The sequence below is a fragment of the Rana temporaria genome, chromosome 9 (assembly GCF_905171775.1).
Source record: "Rana temporaria chromosome 9, aRanTem1.1, whole genome shotgun sequence".
NCBI classification, from domain to species: Eukaryota; Metazoa; Chordata; class Amphibia; order Anura; family Ranidae; genus Rana; species Rana temporaria.
In genome coordinates this window covers 178,296,620-178,309,151 of record NC_053497.1, presented here as the reverse complement: position 1 = coordinate 178,309,151, position 12,532 = coordinate 178,296,620, and the positions used below count along the sequence as shown (strand labels likewise).

The following is a 12,532-nucleotide window of genomic DNA, read 5'->3' as shown; positions in this document are numbered from 1 at the left end:
GCCCAAAGACACTCAATAATGGGGCACTATTCTTCCCAATAAGACCAACAATGGAGCCCAATGACACCCAATAATGGGGCACATCTCCTGCCAATGACACCCAATAATGGGGCACCATTTCTCCCAATGAGACCAACAATGTGGCTCAATGACACACAATAATGGGCCACTATTACTCCTAATGACACCCAATAATGAGGCACCATTTCTGACAATGGGGTGAAATTACGCCCAATAATAGGGCACTATTTTTTCATTATAAGACCGACAATGGGGCCCAATGACACCCAATAATAGGGCACTATTCCTCCCAATGAGACCAACAATGGGGCCCAATGACACTCAATAATGGGGCACAATTCCTCACAATGGGGCCCAATGAGACCAACAATGGGGCCCAAAGACACTCAATAATGGGGCCCAATGACACTCAATAATGGGGCCCAAAGACACTCAATAATGGGGCCCAATGACACTCAATAATGGGGCCCATCTTCTCCCAATGAGACCAACAATGGGGCCCAATGGTGGGGCACAATTACTTCCACTAAATTAAAAGGATAGGGCATACTATCCCCCCCCCCCCCCATTATAAAATGTTTTTTTATTTTATTTTATTATAGATTCTCCCCCGTCTTGCCTCTATAGGGAGCTGATCGATGCATTCCAGTCACTTCCTGCTTCCTGTGCCCTCAGTGGGCGGGTCTGCTTGCTACAGTCACATGATCAGTCCCTGTGATGTGATTGGAGAACGGCTGATGATCTCTCCCATATATATATATTAGTAAATATTTTTCTCTCTCTTTTTTCACATTTGATACATTGGCCCGGATTCAGTAAGAATTGCGCATTATTTACGGAGGCGCAGGGCAACGTTTTTGCCCTGCGCCCCCGCAAATTTTCTGCGCTGCCCTTGATTCACGGAGCAGTATCACAAGCGTGCGCAATTTAAATGATCCCGTAGGGGGCGGGAATCATTTAAATTAGGTGTGTTCCCGCGCCGATCGTAGAGCGCACGCTCCGTCGGGAAACTTTCCCGACGTGCATTGCGGCAAATGACGTCACAAGGACGCCATTTGCTTCAAAGTGAACGTGAATGGCGTCCAGCGCCATTCACGATTCACTTACGCAAAATACGTAAAATTTAAATTTCGCGACGCGGGAACGACGGGTATACGCAACATTGGCTGCCCCTGCTAATAGCAGGGGCAGCCTTACGCAAAAACCGCCGTACGGAAATGACGTAAATTGCGTACGCAGGGCTCGGGCAACGTTGTGAATCGGCGTTAGTATGCAATTTGCATACTATACGCTGAGCACAACGGGAACGCCACCTAGCGGCCATCGCAAGAATGCAGCCTACGATATGCGGGGATAAGAGCCTTATGCCGCGCATTTCTTAGGCTGCAGTCGGCGTAACGAGGTTCCTGAATCAGGAGCATTCGTTACGCCGGGGCAAGTAAGCAATTGCGCTGCGTAACCTATGGTTACACAGGCGCAATTGCTTCTTGAATCCAGGCCAGTGTTTCCTTCCGCGCTTTTTAGAACGAAGTCACATTCAGATTTCTTCCTTGGCCCCCATAGACCATGTGAAGTGACCCGGAAAATGTGACGCCGGCGTTTCCCGGGAGCGTCATGATGTGGCGAATTCTTCGCTCCGAGTCTCAGACACACCCCACACCTGTCCGGACCCGCTCATCCCCCGCAGAGGATCGGCTGCTTTATAAAAAACTTAATTAGTTTATAAAGGAAACAATCGTTCAGCAGAGAGGAGATTTCTCCGAGACGCCCGGCGGGCGAGAGAGAGGAGAAGAGCGCAGAGATGTCAGAGCGATCAATCTTCTACCGTCCGAGAGGAGAGACGCTCGATCAACACAAGGCTGACATGTTATAATAATAACAACCCGGGGAGACCCACAACCTATATTTATGTAATGGATGATGGGTAATCAGAGGACTCTCCGAGCGGATTCCTCCTCCCAGCGTCCAATCCTGAAGATGGAAAGTGGCCAGGTCACATTCTGCATCGGCTTTACTGCCGCCGCCCCCACCCCCCCCTCCTCCTCCACCTGAACACAGCGACATTCCCCATGACACAGAACAATACAACCCTCAGGGACGCTGATCAGGCAGTACAGCCAGCCCTCCTGTACTGGGCCCGGGCACCATCAGTTCAAAAAAAGGGGGGCCCCGGGCGCCCTCAGTTCAAAAAAGTGAGGCCCGGGCACCCTCAGTTAAAAAAAAGGGGGGGCCCCGGGCGCCCTCAGTTCAAAAAAGGGAGGCCCGGGCGCCCTCAGTTCAAAAAATAGGGGCCCGGGCGCCCTCAGTTCAAAAAAGGGGGGCCCGGGCGCCATCAGTTCAAAAAATAGGGGCCCGGGCACCATCAGTTCAAAAAAAGGGGGGCCCCGGGCGCCCTCAGTTCAAAAAAGTGAGGCCCGGGCACCCTCAGTTAAAAAAAAGGGGGGGCCCCGGGCGCCCTCAGTTCAAAAAAGTGAGGCCCGGGCGCCCTCAGTTCAAAAAATAGGGGCCCGGGCGCCCTCAGTTCAAAAAAGGGGGGCCCGGGCGCCATCAGTTCAAAAAATAGGGGCCCGGGCACCATCAGTTCAAAAAAAGGGGGGCCCCGGGCGCCCTCAGTTCAAAAAAGTGAGGCCCGGGCACCCTCAGTTAAAAAAAAGGGGGGGCCCCGGGCGCCCTCAGTTCAAAAAAGTGAGGCCCGGGCGCCCTCAGTTCAAAAAATAGGGGCCCGGGCGCCCTCAGTTCAAAAAATAGGGGCCCGGGCGCCCTCAGTTCAAAAAAGGGGGGCCCGGGCGCCATCAGTTCAAAAAATAGGGGCCCGGGCGCCCTCAGTTCAAAAAACAGGGGGGCCCAGGCGCCCTCACTTCAAAAAACAGGGGGGCCCGGGAGCCGTCAGTTCAAAAGAGGGGGGCCCGGGCGCCATCAGTTCAAAAGAGGGGGTACGGGCACCCTCAGTTCAAAAGAGGGGGGCCCGGGCGCCCTCAGTTCAAAAGAGGGGAACCCGGGCGCCATCAGTTCAAAAGAGGGGGGTACGGGCGCCCTCAGTTCAAAAGAGGGGGGCCCGGGCGCCAGCAGTTCAAAAGAGGGGGGCCCGGGCGCCAGCAGTTCAAAAAAGGGGGGCCCAGAGCGCCAGCAGTTAAAAAAACCACACCTTAACCACCAGCCTGAACCGGCGATACCCCACCCCCCACAACATTACACCCCCACCACCAGCCCGAACCGGTGATACCCCACCCCCCCACACCATTACACCCCCACCACCAGCCCGAACCGGTGATACCCCACCCCCCCACACCATTACACCCCCACCACCAGCCTGAACCGGCGATACCCCACCCCCCCACACCATTACACCCCCACCACCAGCCTGAACCGGTGATCCCCCCACACCATTACACCCCCACCGACAGCCTGAACAGGCGATACCCCACCCCCCACACCATTACACCCCCACCACCAGCCTGAACCGGTGATACCCCCCCCCCCCCACACCATTTCACCCCCACCACCAGTCTGAACCGGTGATACCCCACCCCCCACACCATTACACCCTCAGCACCAGCCTGAACAGGCGATACCCCACCCCCCACACCCCCACCACCAGCCTGACCCGGCGATACGCCACCCCCCCACACCATTACACCCCCACCACCAGCCTGAACCGGCGATACCCCACCCCCCCACACCATTACACCCCCACCACCAGTCTGACCCGGCGATACGCCACCCCCCCACACCATTACACCCCCACCACCAGCCTGAACCGGTGATACCCCACCCCCCACACCATTACACCCTCAGCACCAGCCTGAACAGGCGATACCCCACCCCCCACACCCCCACCACCAGCCTGACCCGGCGATACGCCACCCCCCACACCATTACACCCCCACCACCAGCCTGAACCGGTGATACCCCACCCCCCACACCATTACACCCCCACCACCAGCCTGACCCGGCGATACGCCACCCCCCCACACCATTACACCCCCACCACCAGCCTGAACCGGTGATACAAGGCAGGATGGATCCATGCGCCAAATTCTGACCCCACCCTCTGAATGTCGCAGCTGAAATCCAGACTCATAAGACCCGGCAACGTTTCTCCAATCTTCTATTGTCTAAGTTGATGATCCTGTGCCAATTGTAGCCTCAGTTTCCTGCTCTTAGCTGACAGGATCGGCGCCCGGTGTGGTCTTCTGCTGCTGTAGCCCATCTGCTTCCTGGACTGAGATGCCGGCTCATAAATGACACTATCATGATCCATGTGCAGCTCTCGGCTGTGTTCACAGATGTCTGATACAGTTCAGCCCCGGCTACGGCCTCTCACCTGGGGACTTGCAACCAAGTTACAATGTCGCAGTCCGATCACTGGGGGAGGGGAGACTGAGGAAATGCTCCCTCCTGCCTGCAGCAGAATGATGATATCATCTTAGCCTAGGCAAAGTCACTGACTGGAGCTCAAGGACGGGCTTTTTTAGCAGGAATGTATTCATGGAGACTTCATTCCACAGGACAGGGAAACTCCCCGACCCGGAAGATTCCTCCATAGGAGACGTCTACAGAGCGCGCCAGACCAGAGGTGACAACAAGGACACCTACAGACAGTCTCTCTGTGTTATCAGATGCTTGTACCTACCTGCTCCGTGTTCTGTACATTCTGCAAACACACTTTCTGCTGATAGTTCTCCGACACCACATTCTGGAAGACAAGAGAGACGTCCATCATTCTCTGACCGTCTCCTATACTATGTCTGCAGTCTCTGACCATCTCCTGTATCATGTCTGCAGTCTCTGACCGTCTCCTGTACTAGGTCTGCAGTCTCTGACCATCTCCTGTATCATGTCTGCAGTCTCTGACCATCTCCTGTACTATGTCTGCAGTCTATGACCATCTCCTGTATCATGTCTGCAGTCTCTGACCATCTCCTGTATCATGTCTGCAGTCTCTGACTGTCTCCTGTATCATGTCTGCAGTCTCTGACCATCTCCTGTACTGTGTCTGCAGTCTCTGACTGTCTCCTGTACTATGTCTGCAGTCTCTGACCATCTCCTGTACTATGTCTGCAGTCTCTGACTGTCTCCTGTACTATGTCTGCAGTCTCTGACCATCTCCTGTAGTATGTCTGCAGTCTCTGACCATCTCCCATATTATGTCTGCAGTCTCTGACCATCTCCCATATTATGTCTGCAGTCTCTGACCATCTCCTGTATCATGTCTGCAGTCAGTGACTCTGCACTCACCTCTGTAGATTGGACAGATTGGATGGACTGGACCTTGCTCTGAGTATTCTGCTCGATCACTTGCTCGTTGATGGAGGAGGACACGTTGCTCCCCCGGACTACCTGCACCTGTCTGTCCTGTATAAAAGAAAATAAAAAGTGCCAGTTCACAGACAAGTCATAGGGAGGGAATGTGAGAATACATGCTTTCTAGCCAATAGAGAAAAACTGCCCGCGGATTATATAAAAGACCAAATCCCAACTGACAAACAGGAAACTTTACAGACAAAAAAGGGAGGAGGTGAGAAAACACACCGGGGATCAAAAAATAGACATTAACGGTGAATTGACGAATACAAAATGTACAGAAAGGAGGCGTGACAACAATAATACCGACTTCACACCAGATATAAGACGGGCACTCCCCGAACATAACAATCTGCCATTGTACCGGAAATTCTCAGATCATCCGTTTCCCAATTTTAAATAAATATAAATTATTTATATAGAATATACACACACACACACACACACACACACACACACACACACACATATATATATGTATATAGATAGAGAGATTAAAAAAGCTAAGAAATACATAAAAACAATATAAATATAAATTAGTACCAACAACGATAAGAATATGAATACACTATAAACAATATATTTTTAAATAATAAAAATAAAATGTAAAAACGACAATTATAACAAAAAAAATTATATATGTGTGTATGTGTGTGTGTATTTTTTTAAATTATTTTTGTTTTTTACATTTTATATCATCAATTAAAAAAAATATTGTTTATAGTGTATTAATATTATTCTCATCATCATCGGTGCTAGTTTATATGTATTTTTTTATGTATTATTTATTTATATTATTATATTTATTTTCTTTTTTAATCTGTGTGTGTGTATATATATATATTTTTTTTTTCATAATTATTTTAGTTTTTACATTTTATTATTAGCTTAAAAATTATTTGCTAATGTTTATTTTTATTATATTTCTGTCCTTTTTTAATCTCTATCTATGTGTGTATATCTAACCATCTCTCTATATCGATATATATTTTTTCATTATCATTTGATTTTTTATTATTCATTTAAAATATATTGTTTATAGTGTATTAATAATATTCTCATCATCTTTGGTGCTAGTTTATATTCATATCTGTTTTATGTATTGCTTATTTCTATTATTATATGTATTTTTTTTTTATCTGTGTGTGTGCGTATATATATATATATATATACACACATACACACACATATACAGAGATAGAGATATAAAAAGTCATTATTTTATTTTTTACATGTTATTATTAGTTTAAAAATACATTGTTTATGGTGTATTAATATTATTCTTATCATCATCGGTGCTAGTTTATATTTATATCTGTTTCACGTATTATTTGCTATTGTTTATTTTTATTATATTCCAGTCCTTTTTTAATCTATCTCTCTGTGTGTATATATATATATATTTTTTTTTCATTATCATTTTATTATTAATTTAAAAATATATTGTTTATAGTGTATTAATATTATTCTCATCATCTTCGGTGCTAGTTTATATTCATATCTTTTTTAAGTATTTCTTATTTCTATTATTATATGTACACCCCAGATATCCCACCAGCACTCTGACCCCTCTACACCCCAGATATCCCACCAGCACTCTGACCCCTCTACACCCCAGATATCCCCCCCAGCACTCTGACCCCTCTACACCCCAGATATCCCCCCAGCACTCTGACCCCTCTACACCCCAGATATTCCCCCAGCACTCTGACCCCTCTACACCCCAGATATCCCCCCCAGCACTCTGACCCCTCTACACCCCAGATATCCCTCCAGCACTCTGACCCCTCTACATCCCAGATATCCCCCCAGTACTCTGACCCCTCTACACCCAGATATCCCCCCAGCACTCTGACCCCTCTACACCCCAGATATCCCCCCAGCACTCTGACCCCTCTATACCCCAGATATCCCCCCAGCACTCTGACCCCTCTACACCCCAGATATTCCCCCAGCACTCTGACCCCTCTACACCCCAGATATCCCCCCAGCACTCTGACCCCTCTACACCCCAATTATCCCCCCAGCACTCTGACCCCTCTACACCCCAGATATCCCACCAGCACTCTGACCCCTCTACACCCCAGATATCCCCCCAGCACTCTGACCCCTCTACACCCCAGATATCCCCCCAGCACTCTGACCCCTCTACACCCCAGATATCCCCCCAGCACTCTGACCCCTCTACACCCCAGATATCCCCCCAGCACTCTGACCTCTCTACACCCCAGATATCCCCCCAGCACTCTGACCCCTCTACACCCCAGATATCCCACCAGCACTCTGACCCCTCTACACCCCAGATATCCCCCCAGCACTCTGACCCCTCTACACCCCAGATATCCCCCCAGCACTCTGATCCCTCTACACCCCAGATATCCCCCCAGCACTCTGACCCCTCTACACCCCAGATATCCCACCAGCACTCTGACCCCTCTACACCCCACATATCCCACCAGCACTCTGACCCCTCTACACCCCAGATATCCCACCAGCACTCTGACCCCTCTACACCCCAGATATCCCCCCCAGCACTCTGACCCCTCTATACCCCAGATATCCCCCCCAGCACTCTGACCCCTCTACATCCCAGATATCCCCCCCCCAGCACTCTGACCCCTCTATACCCCAGATATCCCCCCAGCACTCTGACCCCTCTACACCCCAGATATCCCCCCAGCACTCTGACCCCTCTACACCCCGGATATCCCCCAGCACTCTGACCCCTCTACACCCCAGATATCCCCCCAGCACTCTGACCCCTCTACACCCCAGATATCCCCCCATCACTCTGACCCCTCTACACCCCAGATATCCCCCCAGCACTCTGACCCCTCTACACCCCAGATATCTCCCCCAGCACTCTGACCCCTCTACACCCCAGATATTCCCCCAGCACTCTGACCCCTCTACACCCCAGATATCCCCCCAGCACTCTGACCCCTCTACACCCCAGATATCCCCCCCAGCACTCTGACCCCTCTACATCCCAGATATCCCCCCCAGCACTCTGACCCCTCTACATCCCAGATATCCCCCCATCACTCTGACCCCTCTACACCCCAGATATCCCCCCCCAGCACTCTGACCCCTCTACACCCCAGATATCCCCCCCAGCACTCTGACCCCTCTACATCCCAGATATCCCCCCCCAGCACTCTGACCCCTCTACACCCCAGATATCCCCCCCAGCACTCTGACCCCTCTACACCCCAGATATCCCCCCAGCACTCTGACCCCTCTACACCACAGATATCCCCCAGCACTCTGACCCCTCTACACCCCAGATATCCCCCCAGCTCTCTGACCCCTCTACACCCCAGATATCCCTCCAGCACTGTGACCCCTCTACACCCCAGATATCCCCCCAGAACTCTGACCCCTCTACACCCCAGATATCCCCCCAGCACTCTGACCCCTCTACACCTCAGATATCCCCCCAGCACTCTGACCCCTCTACACCCCAGATATCCCTCCCAGCACTCTGACCCCTTTACACCCCAGATATCCCCCCAGCACTCTGACCCCTCTACACCACAGATATCCCCCAGCACTCTGACCCCTCTACACCACAGATATCCCCCCAGCACTCTGACCCCTCTACACCCCAGATATCCCCCCAGCACTCTGACCCCTCTACACCCCAGATATTCCCCTAGCACCCTGATCCCTCTACACCCCAGATATACCCCCAGCACTCTGACCCCTCTACACCCCATATGTTCCCCCAGCACTCTGACCCCTCTACACCCCAGATATCCCCCCAGCACTCTGACCCCTCAACGCCCCAGATATCCAACCAGCACTCTGAACCCTCAACACCCCAGATATCCCCCCAGCACTCTGGCCCCTCTACACGCCAGACATCCCCCCAGTACTCTGACCCCTCTACACCCCAGATATCCCCCCAGCACTCTGGCCCCTCTACACCCCAGATATCCCCCCAGCACTCTGACCCCTCTGCACCCCAGATATCCCCCCAGCACTCTGACCCCTCTACACCCCAGATATCCCCCCAGCACTGTGACCCCTCTACACCCCAGATATCCCCCCAGCACTCTGACCCCTCTACACCCCAGATATCCCCCCAGCACTCTGACCCCTCTACACCCCAGATATCCCCCCAGCACTCTGACCCCTCTACATCCCAGATATCCCCCCAGCACTCTGACCCCTCTACATCCCAGATATCCCCCCAGCACTCTGACCCCTCTACATCCCAGATATCCCCCCAGCACTCTGACCCCTCTACACCCCAGATATCCCCCCAGCACTCTGACCCCTCTACACCCCAGATATCCCCCCAGCACTCTGACCCCTCTACACCCCAGATATCCCCCCAGCACTCTGACCCCTCTACACCCCAGATATCCCCCCAGCACTCTGACCTCTCTACACCCCAGATATCCCCCCAGCACTCTGACCCCTCTACACCCCAGATATCCCACCAGCACTCTGACCCCTCTACACCCCAGATATCCCCCCAGCACTCTGACCCCTCTACACCCCAGATATCCCCCCAGCACTCTGATCCCTCTACACCCCAGATATCCCCCCAGCACTCTGACCCCTCTACACCCCAGATATCCCACCAGCACTCTGACCCCTCTACACCCCACATATCCCACCAGCACTCTGACCCCTCTACACCCCAGATATCCCACCAGCACTCTGACCCCTCTACACCCCAGATATCCCCCCCAGCACTCTGACCCCTCTATACCCCAGATATCCCCCCCAGCACTCTGACCCCTCTACATCCCAGATATCCCCCCCCCAGCACTCTGACCCCTCTATACCCCAGATATCCCCCCAGCACTCTGACCCCTCTACACCCCAGATATCCCCCCAGCACTCTGACCCCTCTACACCCCGGATATCCCCCAGCACTCTGACCCCTCTACACCCCAGATATCCCCCCAGCACTCTGACCCCTCTACACCCCAGATATCCCCCCATCACTCTGACCCCTCTACACCCCAGATATCCCCCCAGCACTCTGACCCCTCTACACCCCAGATATCTCCCCCAGCACTCTGACCCCTCTACACCCCAGATATTCCCCCAGCACTCTGACCCCTCTACACCCCAGATATCCCCCCAGCACTCTGACCCCTCTACACCCCAGATATCCCCCCCAGCACTCTGACCCCTCTACATCCCAGATATCCCCCCCAGCACTCTGACCCCTCTACATCCCAGATATCCCCCCATCACTCTGACCCCTCTACACCCCAGATATCCCCCCCCAGCACTCTGACCCCTCTACACCCCAGATATCCCCCCCAGCACTCTGACCCCTCTACATCCCAGATATCCCCCCCCAGCACTCTGACCCCTCTACACCCCAGATATCCCCCCCAGCACTCTGACCCCTCTACACCCCAGATATCCCCCCAGCACTCTGACCCCTCTACACCACAGATATCCCCCAGCACTCTGACCCCTCTACACCCCAGATATCCCCCCAGCTCTCTGACCCCTCTACACCCCAGATATCCCTCCAGCACTGTGACCCCTCTACACCCCAGATATCCCCCCAGAACTCTGACCCCTCTACACCCAGATATCCCCCCAGCACTCTGACCCCTCTACACCCCAGATATCCCCCCCAGCACTCTGACCCCTCTACACCCCAGATATCCCCCCAGCACTCTGACCCCTCTACACCACAGATATCCCCCAGCACTCTGACCCCTCTACACCCCAGATATCCCCCCAGCTCTCTGACCCCTCTACACCCCAGATATCCCTCCAGCACTGTGACCCCTCTACACCCCAGATATCCCCCCAGAACTCTGACCCCTCTACACCCAGATATCCCCCCAGCACTCTGACCCCTCTACACCCCAGATATCCCCCCCAGCACTCTGACCCCTCTACACCCAGATATCCCCCCAGCACTGTGACCCCTCTACACCCCAGATATCCCCCCAGCACTCTGACCCCTCTACACCTCAGATATCCCCCCAGCACTCTGACCCCTCTACACCCCAGATATCCGTCCCAGCACTCTGACCCCTTTACACCCCAGATATCCCCCCAGCACTCTGACCCCTCTACACCACAGATATCCCCCAGCACTCTGACCCCTCTACACCACTGATATCCCCCCAGCACTCTGACCCCTCTACACCCCAGATATCCCCCCAGCACTCTGACCCCTCTACACCCCAGATATCCCTCCCAGCACTCTGACCCCTCTACACCCCAGATATTCCCCTAGCACCCTGATCCCTCTACACCCCAGATATACCCCCAGCACTCTGACCCCTCTACACCCCATATGTTCCCCCAGCACTCTGACCCCTCTACACCCCAGATATCCCCCCAGCACTCTGACCCCTCAACGCCCCAGATATCCAACCAGCACTCTGAACCCTCAACACCCCAGATATCCCCCCAGCACTCTGGCCCCTCTACACGCCAGACATCCCCCCAGTACTCTGACCCCTCTACACCCCAGATATCCCCCCAGCACTCTGGCCCCTCTACACCCCAGATATCCCCCCAGCACTCTGACCCCTCTGCACCCCAGATATCCCCCCAGCACTCTGACCCCTCTACACCCCAGATATCCCCCCAGCACTGTGACCCCTCTACACCCCAGATATCCCCCCAGCACTCTGACCCCTCTACACCCCAGATATCCCCCCAGCACTCTGACCTCTCTACACCCCAGATATCCCTCCAGCACTCTGACCCCTCTACATCCCAGATATCCCCCCAGCACTCTGACCCCTCTACATCCCAGATATCCCCCCAGCACTCTGACCCCTCTACATCCCAGATATCCCCCCAGCACTCTGACCCCTCTACACCCCAGATATCCCCCCAGCACTCTGACCCCTCTACACCCCAGATATCCCCCCAGCATTCTGACCCCTCTACACGCCAGATATCCCCCCCAGAACTCTGACCCCTCTACACCCCAGATATACCCCCAGCACTCTGACCCCTCTACACCCCAGATACCCCCCCCAGCACTCTGACCCCTCTACACCCCAGATATCCCCCCAGCACTCTGACCCCTCTACACCCCAGATATCCCCCCAGCATTCTGACCCCTCTACACGCCAGATATCCCCCCCAGCACTCTGACCCCTCTACACCCCATATGTCCCCCCAGCACTCTGACCCTTCTACACCCCAGATATCCCCCCAGCACTCTGACCCCTCTACACCACAGATATCCCCCCCAGCACTC

General features: G+C 53.4%; 1 protein-coding gene across 1 annotated transcript in view; it reads right to left on the bottom strand.

Annotated features, from left to right (window-relative positions):
- POF1B (POF1B actin binding protein) overlaps positions 1-12,532 on the bottom strand; it is a gene marked incomplete at its 3' end in the record, with an annotated part of 175,645 nt that overhangs the window by 63,219 nt on the left and 99,894 nt on the right. The window contains 2 exon segments of the mRNA XM_040325044.1: positions 4,655-4,717; positions 5,260-5,376. Coding sequence (XP_040180978.1) covers positions 4,655-4,717; positions 5,260-5,376 — 180 coding nt within the window.